This window comes from Bactrocera oleae, chromosome 3 (genome assembly GCF_042242935.1).
Source record: "Bactrocera oleae isolate idBacOlea1 chromosome 3, idBacOlea1, whole genome shotgun sequence".
NCBI lineage: Eukaryota > Metazoa > Arthropoda > Insecta > Diptera > Tephritidae > Bactrocera > Bactrocera oleae.
This window is the reverse complement of record NC_091537.1, coordinates 40,067,225-40,086,908: the sequence shown is the minus strand read 5'-3', so window position 1 is coordinate 40,086,908 and position 19,684 is coordinate 40,067,225. Positions and strand designations below refer to the sequence as shown.

General features: G+C 37.9%; 1 protein-coding gene across 1 annotated transcript in view; it reads right to left on the bottom strand.

The window, feature by feature from the left end:
- Window positions 1-16,371, bottom strand: part of LOC106618850 (uncharacterized) — a 49,926-nt gene extending 33,555 nt beyond the window's left edge. The window contains exon 1 of the mRNA XM_070106558.1: window positions 16,211-16,371. Within this exon, the coding sequence (XP_069962659.1) occupies window positions 16,211-16,309 (99 nt within the window). The 5' untranslated portion in view covers window positions 16,310-16,371. The remainder of the gene's footprint in view (window positions 1-16,210) is intronic.
- Window positions 16,372-19,684: the final 3,313 nt, after the last annotated feature.

The following is a 19,684-nucleotide window of genomic DNA, read 5'->3' as shown; positions in this document are numbered from 1 at the left end:
AAAATTACGTGGTTTAGCACTTAATATGAATAGAATTGATTTAGACCTTTGCCCAAACCTCACATCCTTGATATAATCAATTCCAATCCTCTAGTTCACGTTTTGCACATCAACCCAATATATAAAACTTCGCCTTTTCGTTGGAGTTTATGTCAGATAGATCTTATTTGAAGATGATTTTAATATAATTTGTGCTGATGGGATGTAAAATATCGTTATCAAACTAATTGAATCTATGACCAATAATATAAGTTAATAAGATGCAAATTCGATTGTAAACCATTCAGTTTCGTCGAACAATTATTGTTGAATTTTTTCGCAACATTTATTGATATAAAAATTTGCCAACACCTGAAAGTATTTCCCCGGATTTGATCCTTGCAAGTTGCAAGACTATGATATATTCGGTTACATACGAACTTAGCTCTTTCTTACTTGTTAAAATTAAACTTCAATTACTTTTTGAAAATTAATAAAACGGGTTTTTTTCTCAGTTTTGGATGCAACTCAAAAGTTTTAATGTACAAGTTTATTATTGAAAGTCTTTCCAAGTATGACCTCTTAGGTTCCCCGCCTTACAGTTTTCTCTTATTTCATATTATCAGATAGAAATATTTAAATCTCGCTTCCAACTACTTAAAATAATATCTCGGTTCATAGATTTTGTAGGAAAGTTAATGCTCTACAAAAAGGGCTTCCGCTATTTTTTCGTAAAACTAACCGTTTAAAGAAAATTAGCGGTTGAAGTTTGATTATTGTAAGGCAAATTTTTTTTCTTATGAATTTTTAACTCAATAAAAAGAAATCATTATAAATTGGAAAGCTCATAGTTTGGAGGAAATTTGCTACTCTACAAAAATTGTATAATTTTTCGATTAAGTTAAGCATTTACGAGATATTAATCGTAAACATCAATGCATATTATAGGTATGGTAAATATAATATATAACTAATACACTGACCAATATATTCAGCATAAGGTTTATTAGAATAACGAAAATGATTATATGTAGTGTATGGGGGTTTTTCGTAGTCCAATATCACGTATTTTCGGCAATAAACTATAGTATGTCCAATATTATACGATCAGTTAATTTTGTTAAGATATCTTACATATTGACCGATATATACGGAATAATCCAACCGGAAGTTTGAAAATCTTATATTATATATGTTATATATGAGAGATAGTATTGAACCGCTTATATCTAATTTTGCCATTACCACATATTATTAACTAGTTAGGGGCTAAGCAAGTTTTCACTTGATTTTATCCATTTTAAGCACATAGATGCATTGTTTTTAACGGTATAAATTCAGCCCTTATCTGGGAACTACGGGAATTATTGATCCGATTCAAAACATTTTTGGCACACGGGCATAATATTATCAAGTAAGGATTCTCTAAGTTTGTATCATATTTCTCGCAGATTGACCGATATTTTCGATAAAAACCACGCTTGAACAGTTTTGTCCGATTTGGATAATTTTTAGTCATAAGCTGGCACACTTCAAGAGCAGTATTTGTGCACAGTTTTATCCCGATACGCTTATTGGTGTTTAATTATATGCTTATAAATCACTTTTCCTTGATTTCCGGTGTAAAATTGTATGTTTCTGCCGCATTTATTTATTGATTTTCGAGCTTTTAGTAGTTTTTAACAGGACCATTATATGGGGAGTGAGCGGAGTTCTCATCTAATTTCATCAGTTTTTACAGTGTCGCTGGGCTGCTTAAGTGATTTGTCCAGAGCGAATTTGTTTATAATAGCTTGAATGGCTTAGGAGATATGTACATTAATCTTCTTAGAATGCGGGGTCACGCCCTCAAACTTTTTTGTCTGCAAGTGACCCTTGCTACTGCGATCCCCTGTACCTAATTGCAGTTTTATTACGCCCATCAACGAACTCGTCCTCCCTTTTTCGCGAACGAACACGTGTGCAATTTCATTAAGATATCTCAATTCATACTCATTAATACTTTGTATATGCACTTTTGCCCTCTATCACGGTTTGCAGTCTTTTATTCATAGAATACACAAAATGTTGTATAAGTTTAAGATGTACATTTGCCAATATTGCTGCAGAGCAGCCTTAACCTCATTTTTATACTCTCGCAACCTGTTGCTACAGAGTATAATAGTTTTGTTCACCTAACGGTTGTTTGTTTATCACCTAAAACTAATCGAGTTAGATATAGGGTTATATATATATAAATGATCAGGATGAAGAGACGAGTTGAAATCCGGGTGACTGTCTGTCCGTCCGTCCGTCCGTGCAAGCTCTAACTTGAGTAAAAATTGAGATATCTTTATGAAACTTGGTAGACATGTTTCTTGGTACCGAAATCGGGTGGCAACTCCGCCCATTCCCCATATAACGGTACTGTTAAAAACTACTAAAAGCGCGATAAATCAAGCACTAAACACGCCAGAGACATTAAATTTTATCTCTGGGATGGTATGAGATGACTTTATAGGAACCGCGTTCAAAATTAGACAGTGGGCGTGGCACAGCCCACTTTTAGGTGAAAACCCATATCTTGAGATCTGCTTAACCGATTTCAACCACATTCGGTGCATAACGTTCTTTTCATGTTTCTATGTCATAGTGCGAAAATTTAAATTCCATCTGATTCTTTCACTTTCCACAATGCAAATCAGGCAACAATGACTGTATCGGGATAAAACTTTGCGTGAATAATGCGATTAAAGTATGCCACCTTGTGGCCAAAAATTGTCTAAATCGAACCAAAACTGTTTAAGCCCCTAAGTACTAAATATGTGGACCCCAGTGCCTATAGTTGACCTTCTACCGAAAATATCAGTCAATCCACAAAGAAATCTCAAACGAGTATACTATTTGACTTTGCGAGAGTATAAAATGTTCAGTTACATCCGAACTTAGCCCTTCCTTACTTGTTGCTATTAACTTTGCGCACTCGTAACTTTGTCTCCATATAGGCCCACAGATATTCTATCAGATTAAGGTCACGACTCTGGGGAGAATGCGGCTGCACTTTTTTCACGGTGTACAACATCCATTGCTTATCCTCTAAAGGAAAATGTTTATCCTTAAAAAAGCAGTAACCTTTTAAATTGAGTTTAGCTGCTGATGGAGCCAAATTTTTTTGTAATATGGCCAAGTTCATTCTTTTCATAATTTCTTCGATTAAAACAAGGTTACCGACGCCATTTGCTCACATTGCACCCTATTTGCTTCTCTTTCATCCCACGTCATAATGCAGCCTCCACCATGCTTGACAGTATTTATTTAATTTTTATCTTTCAGTGCTAAGGAATTCTTAGGCGATACAAATCGACCATCAGATCCAGCTAAAATAAATTACGTTTTTACGATGGATAAACTCTTTGCAATATAATAAACGTTTCCCAATATCTCTCTTTGAACTCGAAAGTGTGACTTATTTTGTGGTGTATGGGCTCTAAAATTATGTATGTGAACCCAGAAATTCTAAACAGTTTGAGGGTAGACTTTTGCAATGCCAACTTCCTTCAACTTCTTGGCGACAGCAACATCCGATATTTGGGTTTTTCCTTACTAACTACAATCTCACAAAAGAAATTCGCTTACCAAGTAATACAGTTCGAACATACGCAAATAGCAGACAAAAATAACGGTACCTACAAGATAACTGCAATTAAAGTGTTGCCAACGTAAGTGTACATGTTTGTTTGTGGCCGCTCAAAAGTCAGATATTCTAATTAATTGAAATGGTTAACATCAAAATAGATTTAGTAATACATTTTTTATAATAAACGAAAAATAGATAGGGCTCACATTTTGTTATTCTTTGTTGCAGCTTAAAAGCTAAAATAGTTTAAGTGAAAAGTAACTTCGAAGTCAAAATATCTCTCCATACAAGTTTTTTTGGTTCACTGCATATATGGTAAAACTAATCTTTTGTTTACATGCAAACCTATTGTAATGGTGTAAGTCGTATTTTTACCTCTGCGAATGGCAGGCACCTTGCCGTGGTGGAGGGGCTTAAGTCGCAAGGCATTCTCGGCATCTCCCAACTGGTGTGAGTGGTGCTTGCACCCTCACACTGGTTGTCAGAAGCCGTATGCGTGCGACAACCAAGAGCTGCCACCTCCTAATCCAGGGTGTTATGCGACTCCCGTGCCCATTGGATGATTTGCAGCCAGGAGGTAAATTTGGCTGTAGTCTAACGGAGCCTTCTCAACACCGGGCTGCATTGGGAAGTAACGGTGGCCTTGCCGCATCAAGGGGCTCTGGCGCGGGGCTCTGACCCGACGGCTTGCCTTGTCGAGCCAAGGGTCGTACGAACGAGATGAACAACAAAAACCGCAACAACAACAAACGGAACTCGGCAACAACAACAGCAAACGAACATGGACAAGGACAACAGCAAAAGCAGCGGTACAGGTAAGGGCGAAGCAGGGACTAAACGTAAGTTCAGCTTCCTGGACGCCCTTTCGCCAAAGCAGCATGCCAGGGATGATGATGATGACATGCCCTCGTGCAGCGGCGCTCTGCAGGCGACTTCTACTGCGGCCGCTGCGGAAAAAGCGAACCCCACGGAGACTCTCTCGAGCAGGAGCAACTGCTCAAACACAGAGGAGTCGCAACGGGCGTCCACCGGTGGGGCTCGCAAACGCAGGAGGAAGAGGGGAGGCAGACTACCCCCCTGCCACCAACGGGGTGTCCAGGAGGACAGGACGATCCCAGAAGAAAGGACATGAGCGGTGCCAGCCTGAAGTAGTACCTGAGGCACTTCCAGGAGGAAAGAACTCTGGAGGAAGCCGAAAAACTAGCGCGAAACAGGGTGAGAGGAGACAAAAGCTCATCTGCTTCAGGAAAGCAAAAGGGTGTTAATACTGCGGCCATTAGGAAGCGTATTGGCAGTAATCGGGGCCACTGCCCAGTAGGCGCAACTCAGCCCACGAGATTGCGTAAAGGCAGCTCCCTCGAGCACCCAAGCGGCGAAGCGGAAAAGCTGACGCCGCACGAGCCGCCCAACACCAAGCGGCAGAGGGGCAACATCGCACAGGCGACTGGTGGCCACCACTCCACCCCAAATCCCCCCCGGCCAGTGGAGGGACAGCGCAGGTATGCGGATGCCCTCAAAAGCATTCGAATGGCTGTGCTGCTTCTGAACTACCCGGCGGAGGCGCTGGGATCAGAGGAGCTCACTGTGCTCCAAGATCTTCTCATGGAGGAGGTATTCAGAGGGTCTGGATACAAAGCCTTAATGGGGTATATTTTAAGGGAGGCATGCTGCAGGTTGACTGCAAGGATGAAAGGTCGGCTAGTTGGCTGAGGGAGATCGCTTCCAAGCTGGTAGGCTGGAATGGCCGCATGATCTGCGCAAAGAAGGGGGACGAAATCCCGCCTATGCACAGCATGACGGTATTCCTCCACAGGTGCGCAGGAAAGTCGTACGAGTTTGCTCTCGGGCTCATCCGAAACCAAAACGAGGGTCTCAGCACATCAGCCTGGCGGATGATCAACAGCAAGGCTGAGGATTCAGGGTGGAGGCTCAACCTCTGCATAGACGACGAATCGTATAAATTCGTATGGAGGGTGAGCTTCCGCCTGAACTATAGGTTCAGCTCGGTGGTCCTGAGGCCATTCAAGCCGAAATCTATCACCGAGGGGGTTGCAGGAGGAACGATGCAAGTGGATGAGGTTGAGACTTAACCCGGCGCAAGTACGTCGAAGCAGGCGGCAACTGCTGAGACAACGGTGAAGGTCCCTACCGAGAAGACGGGCCAACAAGGGGGGGCGCTATTCTCCACTCAGGAGCTTCTGGAGGGGCTCACGAACCTAGCGGGGGGCATCGCGGAGGACGGTGAGAATGAGGACCAGTTCCTCATGGAGCCGATCCTGTAGTGGGGCCGCGCATAGTAGTTGCCCAGGTGAACCTGCACCACGTGGCGTCGGCCTCGGCGGTTATCGCGAGCAAGTTCACAATGGATGGACTGGACTTACTACTGATCCAGGAGCCATGGGCCAATAAAGGAGAGGTCAGGGGCTTAAAAATGGAGTCGAATAAGGTAATCTGCGATCTCTCTAGTGAGAGACCTAGAACCTGCATAGTACTTAGGAACGGTATTGATTTCTTTTGTATTTCAGAGTTCCTAACACAGGACCTGCTCGCTGTGCAAGCAAGGAACGACGAAGGAGCGAACTTCGTCGTGGCAGCGGCCTACTTTCTGGGGGAGACTCCGACAGCACCCCCAGAGGCAGTCGGCAACCTGGAAGAGAGCTGCAGGAAGAATAAGCTGCCCCTCATCATGGGATGTGACGCTAATGCTAACCACATCGAATGGGGCAGTACGGACTGCAACACACGGGTGAGGCTCTTATTGAGTTTATAGCTAGTAAGAATTTAAGTATTGCAAACGTGGAGTGCGAACTCTCCTTTGTAACTAGTGTTAGACGGGAGGTGCTTGACATCACTCTCAGTAACGAGTCTGTGGCAGGGCTGATCTCACAATGGAGGGTGTCATCGGAACCCTCCATGTCGGATCACCGTATCATAAGATTCGCACTGGGGATGGAGGTCAAACAACTCCCTCCCAAACGTATCCCTAGGAACACGGACTAGGCCGCTTTTAGGGACTCGCTTGTATAAATGTTAGTAGCAGGGAGCAGCTGGATAGGAGTGCAACGGCTTCTGGATTAGAAAGCAGATTGTCTGCTCTAAACCAATACATTGCAGAGGCATATTACAGCAGCTGTCCCCTAAAGACAGCCACCAAGAGCATGTGCACCAGATCCGACCTATGGTCGAACGAAGATCATCACGCTTGGACTGGATAGTCGCAAAACAGCTCTTCACTGCAGACTCCATCAAGTGGGCTTTGGCCTCCTTTGAAAAATATAAGTCCCCGGGTGCGGATGGTATCCTTCCAGGATTTCTGCAACAGGGGGACCAGGTGCTACTGCCCCACCTTGTTCGGCTGATGAGGGATACCCTAGCTCTGGCATATATCCCAGAACCATAGCGCACTGCAAAGGTGATCTTCATACCCAAAGTAGGAAGGAAAGACTACTCATTAGCGAAATCCTTCAGGCCAATCAGTCTTACTTCCTTCCTGCTTAAGAGTATGGAAAAGATCCTAGACCACGAAATACGATCGAAGGTGCTGAAGGCTTCACCGCTTCATCCGAAGCAACATGCTTACTGAGCAGGCAGATCAACAAACACAGCTCTGTACCAACTAACCTCGGAGATCCAGAATTCGTTAGATGGGGGCGAGGTGATGTTATGAGCCTTCCTTGACATCGAAGGTGCCTTTGATGTTTCTCATGAAAGCGTGTCAAGAGCACTGGAGAAAAGAAGTGTGGCAGCACCAGAACGCAGATGGATTGCAGCCGCATTGCGCACTAGGGTAGCGGAAACCGCAGTAGGAGATTCCAAAATTCGTCTTGGCACAACAAGAGGTTGCCCACAGGGTGGAGTGCTATCCCCCCTACTTTGGAGCCTAGTTGTGGACGATCTCCTGGAGCGGCTAACTAGCAATGGAATCCGCTGTCAGGGATATGCTTAAACATCAACCAACATGGGGTTGGCTTAAACATCAACCCCTCTAAAACTACAATCATTCTCTTCACCGAACGAAGGTCACTGCCAGGCCTCAGAAATATATCCCTTGACGGCAGAGTGGTGGAGATGGCCAGCACGGTCAAGTATCTGGGCCTTACGCTGGATTCCACTCTACGATGGAAGCAGCATGTGGACCAGACCAAAGCTACAAAAGCACTCATGGTGTGCAACCGACTTGCTGGAAAATCTTGGGGGTGCTCCCTAAGGACTATCAGGTGGATGTACACCATGATCGCGAGATCCATATCACGTATGGAGCGGTATCTTGGGTTTCTAAAGCATCGCAGACTTCGGTAGGACTCAAACTGTCGAAGCTGCAAAGACTTGCCTGCATCTGCGCGTCGGGAGCAATGCGAACGTGTCCGACCGCAGCACTGGAAGTCATGCTAGAACTTTCACCGCTAGACCTTGTAATCGAACAGACAGCCAAACGGACTCTACTCCAAATGACAGCAGAGGTAGTTGGCAAAGGGAAGGTAATCTCATCCCAGCAGATGAAGGCGCTAAGTGAGGAGATACCACTGGCCCTTCTCCCGAGGGACAACATTACCAAAGTAGTAAACTTCACTAAGAAGTTCAAAGTTACCCTTGGCAGCAAGTCTGAATGGAATGATTCATCACTGGTCCTGCTGCTAAGGGAAGGCACTATCAAGTCCTGCTGCTAAGGGAACGCAACTATCGCAATAAAAGTATTGCTATACTCAGCGATAGTCAGCCGGCACTGAAAGCGACCTCTGCCTATGAGGTCAGATCACTTCTAGTGATGGAGTGTATAGAACGGCTGAACAGCCTATCAGAGCACAACCGAGTGCACCTTATTTGGGTACCTGGCCATAGGGGTATAGCCGGGAACGAACTGGCTGACGAGTTGGCCCGCTCTGCAGCCTCTACGGAAATAGTAGGACCGGAACCATTCATAGCGGTTGGTCCACATACCATTAAAGAGCTCCTCCGTAGGGAGGAAAGAGCAGGCAGGGAGACACATTGGCAACAACTTCAGGGCATGCGCCATGCCAGGCTGCTAATAGGGGGTTACGACCTCCAACGGTTTAAAGCTATAATTAATATCTCGAGGAACAAATTCCAGCTACCTTTCGCGTTCTATATCGGCCAATGCAGGCTTAAGAAGCACCTCTTCAACATAGGTATAGCCCCTTCTGCAAACTGCCGGTTCTGCGACATAGAGCCGGAAACCCCTGAACATCTGTTGATGAACTGCACAGCAGTCTACAGACGCAGAATCAAGGCCCTGGGATCCATGTTTTCACACAGGGATTGTATCGCCTCACTAGCACCCAGCAGAATTTTAGAATTTATCAACATGCTGGGCCTAGATGATACGATATTACTTAGGGGAGGGCACAATAGACCATAGGTCGCGGTGCATACCTCAAAACTAATCTATCAATCTAAGTCGTATTTAAAAAAAAAATTATTTTGGATTAAAGCTTTTGTGCACTATTTAATTAAATAAATGGGTAGAAACAAATTAGTGAAATGTTATATAAAAGTGAAAAATATGATTGTAAAATTCATATTGAAAAATTTATATTGAAAAATACAATACTTTAAATTGTTGAATTTTTGAACTCTAAATCCAAATATCTAAAAAACCTTTTTTCAGCGGCAGATATATATGTATATATACTTTTAATTTGGAGCACCTCCTCTATACATTTTTGGCGGGCTTTAGAATACCGTCCTAGGACTTCGGGAATAAAATCTGTATAGGCGGATAGAGGAGGTTCTCCAGATTAAGAATATATATATGTCAAACAAAACTAAAGCACGAAGTTCACCTTGTACACATTTAGTTAAAAAACCTGAACCTTTTTTAATTCAAATAAAATTATCACATACACAAATTTCGGATAATATGTATATTTACTGCGACAAAACTAAAACACTAAACTATATTTACTAGTTTTATCGACCTTATTTCAACTAGTCCCGTTAAAATTCCAACTGTACTTAGAAACCGTTATTTGAAGAGCGTGTTGGAGTAATTTTAATACAATTAGATTACTCATTGTCACCATCGATGGTGTTGCATCGGCATAAAAAAAAATATTTGTGAAATAGCGCGTAATAAGTATTCAGCACTATTTAGGGGAAAAATTATTAGCGATTTTGAAAAAGGTGAATCAGTAACTAATATTTTGAAAAAGTTCACAATTAATCACAGCTTGTCTCAAAAATTATAAGTCGTTTTCGTTCTTCGGCTTCCCAAACCACAATTTACGGAGGTGGCAGACCACGTAAAACTACTAACCGTGAGGATATGGCCCTAGTGCGCTCCATAAAAAGAGATACCTTTATATCAGCTAGATCAATTCAGACCGAATTGGGGTTGAATATTTCGAAAAAATCGAAAAGCGGGGGTTAAATTTGCAAAAGCTAACGCTAACTGGAGTATTACAAAATGGAGGAGTGTACTGTTTTCTGATAAGTCCAAGTACAATATGAAAGGAACTGGTGGATTAAATTGAAGACAACGTTTGAATCCTCGTTATTCACAAGGTACTGTGAAACATGGAGGAGGTAACGTTATGGTCTGGGGATGTTTCTCAGATCATGGAGAAGTCTGACCCATCAAATTAATGCCATAATGGATGGTTTTATTTACAAAAACGTCCTTCAAAACGTTAGGTTTCCTCATGCTGAATAGGAAATGACATTAAAATGGAACTACCAACACGATAACGATCCAAAGCGCGCGGCCAAATGTGCAAAGGATTGATTTATTTTCAATAAAATAGAAGCTTTGAAGTGGCCCGCGCAATCACCTGATCTCAATCCCATAGAGAATATATGAGAAATTTTAGATTGAAAATTCAGCGGGAAAATTGTAAAAACAAGGACTCTCTCTTACTCAAGTCGAACGAGCATAAAAAAAATATTTTTCAAGACATTTTAAACATTTTAATTGAATCTATACCAAGAAAATGTGAAGCCGTCATAAAAAACAATATTTATGCCACCAAATATTAACCACAAATACTTTTATTTTTTAACTAAATGTAATGTGCTTTAGTTTTGTCGCATGTATTTTATGTATATTGTTAATCAGTCATATATAAGTGTAAAATGAATTAATATGTTACGTTTTTTTTAATACATCAATAAAAATTTATATTTTTGTAGAATATATTAATTTTATAACAGTAAATAAATTATATGCAGCTAAATGGTAATATGATAAATTTCGTGCTTTAGTTTTGTCCGACACTGTATATTTTAACAATTTAAAATACGTACTTTCTCGATTTATAAAGAATTTTACATTTATTTCACATTATATAGTGCAAAATTAGCTTTCTTTCATTCATTATTTAATTTATTGTTCAATTAGATTTATTCGCACAATAACAAAAGGGTTGTATACAAACAAATAACCAGTGTTACCATACTAATATATTTTGCAAACGAACAAAAATAGAAAGATTATATCACAAATACAGGAACCATATTCGTTGGCAAGGAGTTATATTAACCGAAAAACTATGCAGAATGCATAAAACGCCGATGGTGCTCTCTGTAGTGGGAAATAGCACTGTCGGTACGTTTGGATGCCGGAAAGGATCGTATCGTACCGGATCTGCAATTTCTCGAACCAAGGGGACCTTTTTCGAAAACGCAAAAATACCGTTGAACCAAATATTTTATCCTATCTTTGGGTCGGCTTTAGAATAACGTCCCACGCTTTCGTGGATAAAATGGGTATGGGCGGATAGAGGAGATCCTCCAGATCAAGAATATATATAGATATAGCCGCGGGAAACTTATAGTTTTCGAGATATTTACGTTTAAAGTTGAAAATTTCAACTATTTAAAGTACGTACTTTTGCGATTTAAAATGAATTATACACTTATATTTTTCACTTTTATATCCACTAACACTTGACTAATTCGTTTTTGAATTTTTTTTTATATTAGATGCTGCAAAATAGCTTTATTTCAATATTTAAATCATTCTTCAATTTTATTAATTTTGACAATAACAAAATGGTTGTGAATGTCAAAACATCAGTGTTGCCATACTAATATATTTTGTAAACGAAGAAAAATAAAATAAACAGAGAGGTTGTACCCTAGATACAGGAAACAACGCAAAAATATGTTCTGCGCAAAAAAACCTTGATACACCCCGGTGTTGGATCGACCAGGGTTATTTTTTTGAAGCGCGGCCGAAGGCCGCCAACGCAAAAAGGAGTTCTGCGCAAAAAAACCTTGATACACCCCGGTGTTGGACCGACCAGGGTTATTTTTTTAAAGCGCGGCCGAAGGCCGCCAACGCAAAAAGAAGTTCTGCGCGAAAAATATTTTGATACACCCCGGTGTTGGACCGACCAGGGTTATTTTTTTAAAGCGCGGCCGAAGGCCTCCAACGCAAAAATAAGTTCTGCGCAAAAAAACCTTGATACACCCCGGTGTTGGACCGACCAAGATTATTTTTTTAAAGTGCGGCCGAAGGCCGCCAACGCAAAAAGAAGTTCTATAAGAAAAAAGTAATATTGTCATAGAGGGTATAACATAATACTTAACATCAATGCTTTGTAATAGTTTATTTCTCTAGGTTTTGGATTCCTGTATTTGGGGTATTATCTGTTTTAATTTCTTTCAGTTCAATTACAAAAGATGTCGATAAGGTAACACTGGTTATTTGAAATTTTGCAACCCTTTCGTTATTGTCAGAATTAATAGAATTTAACAATAATTTATTTATTGAATTAAACTATTTTTGCACTAAATAATGTAAAATAAATGTGTACAAACGAATTAGTGAAGTGTTAGTGGATATAAAAGTGGAAAATATAAGTGTATAACTCATTCGAAATGGGAAAAATGCGTACTTTAAATAGTCAAAATTTTGAACTTTAAACCCAAATATCTCGAAAACTATAAGTTTCCCGCGGCTATATCTATAAATATTCTTGATCTGGAGGATCTCCTCTATCCGCCCATACCCATTTTATCCCCGAAAGCGTGGGACGTTATACCAGAGAACGTAAATGAATAGAGAAGGAGCAAATGCTAACTGAAAACTTTTTGAGTACTAATTTGTAGTTCCAGATGAGGGAACATCGAAAAATATAACTTCGAAAAAGAAAAATACACCACACAATATGCGAAATGCTATAAATAGACACAACGAATATTCCTATATGAAAAATCGTTGCGCATACCTATTTAGATTTATGTTTTCAATTTCTATGATATGACAAATTTATAATTATGAAAAGCCTTCTGAATTAAAAATCTGTATTACCGGTAAAAACCCCAGATTTCATAATAAAATAAACATTTAATAGGCTATTTTTCCAACTTATGTATGTGCGTTATGTGAGCAATTGCTTATTAAACAAAGGATAACAATAAAACGGTGGCTAAGCGGCCACATTTCCACTTTTGTGGTGGCTGAGGTCGTAAGCGGGAAGGGGTTAAGCACAATCCGAATACGAACCTATACGTTCGAATCGTAAAACTCATGAAACTGAAATTTTATTTAATTTTTATTTTATTAATTGGAATCTAAGCATATCATAATTCAATTACTTTAATAGCATATTTAACTTCCTGAGATAATTAAAATATTTCAGGGAAATATGTTCATATGTTTGGGTTTATTGCATATTCCTTTATTTATGCGTATTTACACAAATGTGATAATCACACATACATTCATAAGTACACGTACGCTGATGCTTGCTTCTTCTTGCCCCGCACAAGCAATGACTTTCGTCCACACTTTTTGCTTTTTGCGAGTTGAACGATTGCCTGCGAGGGGTTGGGGCGCACTGCCACATAATTATTTCAGATATATATTTTATATATCGAATTTAGTTTAAAAACGATTATAGGCATGAATATATGTGTATTCATATATATATATATAATATATATTATATTACGAAAATAATTCATAAATGCATTAGTATTTTTCAATACAAAATAAGCAACATAATAATATACTAAGAGTCCTCAGTTAGAACGCCTCTGTGTATAGTGGCAAGCCAACGAAATAACGGCGAGTTCGCGCAGACATTGTGTTGTTGAAAGTAACCAAAGGACGATTTTGTCGACAAACATACATATATACATATGAGCTCACATACATATTGACGCCGAATTTTGCGCATCGTGGCGGAGTTGACAAAATTTGTTTCAATCAACAATTTTACGACAATGTCGATCGGCTATGTTGTCTCGTTTGTCCTTTTTGCAGGGCTTTGCTGTTGAAAATTGACTTATGCTCTTTTGAAATATTGCGATTACCGATTGGGCTGCATTTTCATAGCGTCGTATTTGGATAAAATGGGCTAAATCGACAAACTATGAAATAATGATAATAAGTAAACATATAAAAGTACTATATGGACTGTGCTTAGAATATATAGAAGTAGTTAATGATTTCATATGAATGGCAATTTTATATAAATTTTGTAATTTAATGCCATAAATAGTGCATAATATAAAAAAAAATTAAAATAATAATTCAAATTCCTAAGAGGTCATGTTGCCAATTCTCCTTTCTGAAGTGAACATCAGACAAATTCTTAAATTTCTGATTTTTAGCAAATGTTGTGAGGAAGCAGCTTGTGGGCAACATACAAACGCGAGGGGGATGGTAGGATTTTCAGTGATACAAATTGTAAAATTGAAATTTTACTGAAGACATTCAAATTCAATTTCATTCATTTTTATTTTCGCGCATTTGCGGTAGCAATTCTATATGAAAACCAAATGTGGTTTACCAGGCGCACAGAAAAAATAGCGCGGCGCAGAGTTATGAACGAACGCACTTTGCTTTGAAGCAGCGCACGTTCCTTATGAATGAATTTGTTGTCGTTGTAATATAAAATACTTAGAAAATATGCCGCGAGTTCGCTTGAATATTATTGGCCGATGATGGTGCGTCTACGTTTTTTTTGTCACTTGCGCGAGTGTTTGATTTTTTGCGAAAGACATATTGAGGGACATAATATGTACATATGTGTATATATATGCAAATATATTTGGACATGCGAATGAAGGAAGACAATTTCAAGAATATTCACATATAGACATATGAACATTGAAGCAAGTAAACAACAATAGCTGTTTCAGTTTACAGATTAGACAAAATTGCTCGAATATCGTCTGTGGTGCTGCTTGTATAGCACACTTCTTTATGGCAATGTAAAATATTTTGCCTAAGTTCATATCCTATCACATATTTTTATATACTCTTTTTTTATTTTTATAACTCTTTTTTATTAAATGATATTTTAGTTCTATTTTTATATTATTTCCCTCATTACTTATATTTTCTTTTCATAAGTCAATTATTTTCCTTTTTATTATTTTAAGTTTTGTTTATGCGCATATCAAAGAACATCTGTGCATATGTATGTGTATACATTTTGCTTATAGAGTGGTGGAGTTCGTTTCGTACCCTGATAGTTGTGGTGAAATTTTATTTTCCAATTTGCGCGTTTTCGATGTTCCTCCATCGTAATTAACATTTTAGTACTGCTAACATTTGCTCCTTCTCTATTCATTTACGTTCTCTGGTTATACTAAAGTTTTCCCGAAGGGTGGGCTTTAGTTTAGCATCCCACGATTTCAGTGTTAAGAGGGGTATGGTTGGATAGAGGAATTATCCAGATCACGAATATATATAATTATAGCCGCCGGAAACTTATAGTTTTCGAGATATTTGCATTTTACGTTGAAAATTTCACAAATTTCATTTTACAATTTCTTGATTTATGGTTATCTTTTCTTTTACATTATGCACTTATTATACACATCACATTAACTAAAAAATTCATTATTTAACATAATCTACGAAGATTACAAATCCGTGAGCGGAAAGTTTATTTTTTCTATAATTCTATTTTTTTTTTTAATTAAAATAAATGAATTTTTACAAAAAATTACACACTTCGCACATGTTCTTTCACGTGGTAAATGTATAGTTTAGATCCCCCAACTAAGAAGGACTCAAAAATTAATTTTTTTTTTAAATCGTCCTATTTTGACGCGAATATTACAAATTCGTTAGCGAAAAGTAAATTTTTTGAATATTATGTATATATTTACAAATATATTTAACGAACTGCGCACATATTTTTCAAGTCACTTAGTTGTTTTTTTTTATTAGCCCCAAAATTCTGCAGAATTCAGATCACTTAGCTCTAATTACCAGTTCCGCGTGTTAAACATTTTGTTGTGAAAAAAAATACTGAAGAAATGTAACAGTAAAACAATTTCTCTAGTGCCGCGATCTGATGGTATGGACGAATATCGGAAAACGTCGAACTACTTTCCACACTGGCGGCCTTCTCCCGCCCTTCAAAAGAATTACCCTGGTCGGTCCAACACCTGGGTTTTTAATGCATGTGTTAAAAAAATTTTAAAGAACGTTTCTCTTTTAAAAAAAAAAAAAAGGAAATGTTGAAAAAATTCACTTTCCGTTCACGGATATTTGCGTCAAAATAAGACGAATAAAAAAAAATCATTTTTTAAGCTTCCTTAGTTGGGGGACCTAAACTATACATTTACCTATTTAACAATGAAATACAAAGTAACCCCAGATTAACCATTACATCAACACACAGACTTAAATACCTTTAGGTCAATGTCAGGATACTCTTCCAATGAATCCAGAAATAAATTAGGAAACTGGCTTCCTACTATTTCTTCAAACAACTTCATACTTTCGTTCATATTTATGTTACTGTGCCAGCATGTGAGTTCTACTTCCCAAATGTGTATTCAAAGTCAGCAATGACAAAGTAATATCGAATATCGATGATATATATCGATATATATGTACATAAAGAATGTGCGATCTCGATCAATATATGAGCCTGTTTGTAGGCGGAGACTTTTGTTGTGGAGACTCGCAACCATTTCACTAATACTATGTTCTTTTGCGCAGTAGATAATATAATTTTTATATCTTTAAAAAATTTCAAACTTTTAATCAAAATTAGTTATAATAATATACTTAAATATAAAAAGGAATGCAACAAAAAATATAATAATATATGAAATTATAAAAATAAATTTTCACGTGATGCCATCTCTTCCTCTCAATAGCTCTGCAGCTTTCTCCAATAAGTGGATAGTTCTGAATTTAAAAATGCAAATGTAAATTAACAGTACTGACATATCAAATGTAAGTGTATTGGTGAACCCATCATGGATGGAATGGTGGAATGTAAGTTTTCAAGGGGTTTTCAGCGAAAACTGTGTTTTCGTTTGACAGATTTTGTATGGACGAACACACAAGTTTTCGCGTGAAAACCTCTTTTGTCTATGAAAACACGAATTTTGTGTCGGTGCGAACATAGTATATACTTGTATGTCAAAAATGAGTTGAATCGGAAGAATATTTATCTACAAACTACCCGACTCCTATATACTAAATATTTATAATGACATTCTTTATTCTAAGAAACCATATACTGAATATGTCTAACAGTATGTGAGTTATATATTTATAAATTGCTTGAAAAGATGTTCCCGAGTATACCTGAGCAAAGTCAAAAGTTAGTGTAATCAGCCTAGACCTTTTTCTTCACCGGATATACCCTGATGTCTGACTTTCCACCTGTCTTGAAACCATTCAGGTTGGTCATAATCTGTGATCTTTTAATGAAATTGATTTCAACTCAATTTAATAAATTTAGCGTTGAGTTTATATCACCTATATATGACTTTAATATTATATAATTTTCGTTGACGCGATGTAAATTATAGTAATAAAACTAAATGAGTATATAACCTATATATAATATATATATATATATATATATATATGATCAATATAAGTTAATAAGACACCAAATTTGATTGTAATCCATTAACGATTTCGTCGAATAAGGAATGTGAAATTCTTTCGCAACATTTTTATACCCTGAACAGGGTATATTAAGTTTGCCACTAAATTTGTAACACCCAAAAGAAAACATCAGAGGCCCTACAAAGTATATATAATATTTATATAATTAGTCCGTCTGTCCTCCTGTATCTATGCAAACGAGTCCCTCGGTTTTTGAGATATCGGTCAGAAAATTTGCACACGTTCTTTTCTCACCAAGATGCTACTTATTTGTCGGAACCACTATAGCATATAGCTGTTATATTATATAAACTACACTTTCGGAATCAAGTGCTTGAATGGATTGCTTTCTAATTTGACGAAATATTTTCAAGATTTTTGGTATAGATTATTTTCTAAGGCAATTTTGCAATCTCCGAAGAAGTATTTGCTGTCATACAAATTGACTTATCGAACTCAAGTCTTACTTTTTTATTCGACAAATGAACTTCAGGAAATTTTGAATAGATTATTATTCAATGTATCGCTAAAAGATCCGAAGCTGTCACTCAACTGACCGATCAGCTTCCTCGCAGCCGAAGTTAAGGTTTTTTCTTATTTATTATAAAGTTTACCAACACCTAAGAGTATTTGCTCGGCTTTAATCCTTGTAAGTTGTAAGAGTATTTCACCGGTTAAATAACTGTTTCCAAATATAGACGTATCAGAGAATGTAAAATACCATTAGGCCATTAGCAAAATATTTCACTTTTGAAAGGGGAACTGAAAACGATAAGCGTGTTTCACCATTTTTGAAAGGGGTGCTGAAAACGATGAGCGTGTTTCACCACAGAGGATATTTAACAGCAAGAGAAATAAAATGTTAATGTATAAAATCAATGCAGGACAAAGCTAATATATACATAAAAACATATTTATTTATATGACGGTGTTTTTGGTTGGTTGGAAAAGTTCATGCATACTATATGCTAGTAGATAGATTTGTTTCTAAGTCTAATGCACATATGTTTTATTGCGCCAAATTATAAGTTATAAGGGAATTCTGCTTTTTTATTTGAAAACTTCTTGTGTACTATATGCAAGTACTTAGATTTTAGCTAAGTCTAATACACATATGCGCATATCTTTTACTGGGGAAAGTTAGATTTTTTCTAAGTCTAATACACATATGTATGTATGTTTTATCAAGCTAATATATACATATATATATATTTATATACTGGTGTTTTATGGTTGGTTGGAAAAGTTCATGTATACCAGATGTAAGTATTGTAGTTAGATTTTTTCTAAGTCTAATACACATATGTATATTTTACTGTGGAAATTGCGCCAAATTGAAAGTTAAAGAGGGAATTCTGTTTTGATTTAAAAAGTTCTTATGTACTATATGCAAGTAATTATTTTTTTTTCTAATTCTAATATATCTTTTACTGTGGAAATTGCGCCAAAATAGAAAGTTGAAGAAGAAATGGTCAAAGGAATTTTAGTTCTTAAAGAATTTCGTCGCGAAAAGTTTCATTCGTTCGCCAATTCGATTTTGCGCTCTTTAGTTTTATTTAAAATAAAATGGCTAATAAAAATGTTAGAAAGTGTCGCGTTCGGGAGTGCACAACAGAATCTTCCGGAAGATTCTTTTCTTTCCCCAGGAACGAGAGGGACTTCCAGAAGTGGGTGGAAAATTTGCAGATCCCACCAACGCAGGATTTACCCACCCACAGTGCATTCGTTTGCATTAAGCACTTCGAACGAAGTGCAGTGGGTGTGAAGAAGTTGAAGGCACATGCTGTGCTCACCCTCCACCTTGGTGAGTGTTCTTCATTTTAATTTAAAAGTTACATGAGTTATTTTTTTACTCTCGCAACATGTTGCTACAGAGTATGATAGTTTTGTTCACCTAACGGTTGTTTGTATCACCTAAAACTAATCGAGTTAGATATAGAGTTATATATATATATAAATGATCAGGATGAAGAGACGAGTTGAAATCCGGATGACTGTCTATCCGTCCGTCCGTGCAAGCTGTAACTTGAGTAAAAATTAAATAATTTCCCGGGCTATGACCAGTGTATAATTTAATATATGTATGTATAAGCTCTATACGTTGTATAAGTTAGTTTATGGTTTGACGTGTCATCATGTGTGGTGATATATGTGTATGGTGTGGTTATGAGTGGTGCTCCCGGGTGTGGTAGGAAGTATTAGGGTGCGTCAGCTTTTGTTCCGGGTGATGTTATGTGATATGTATTACGGGGGTA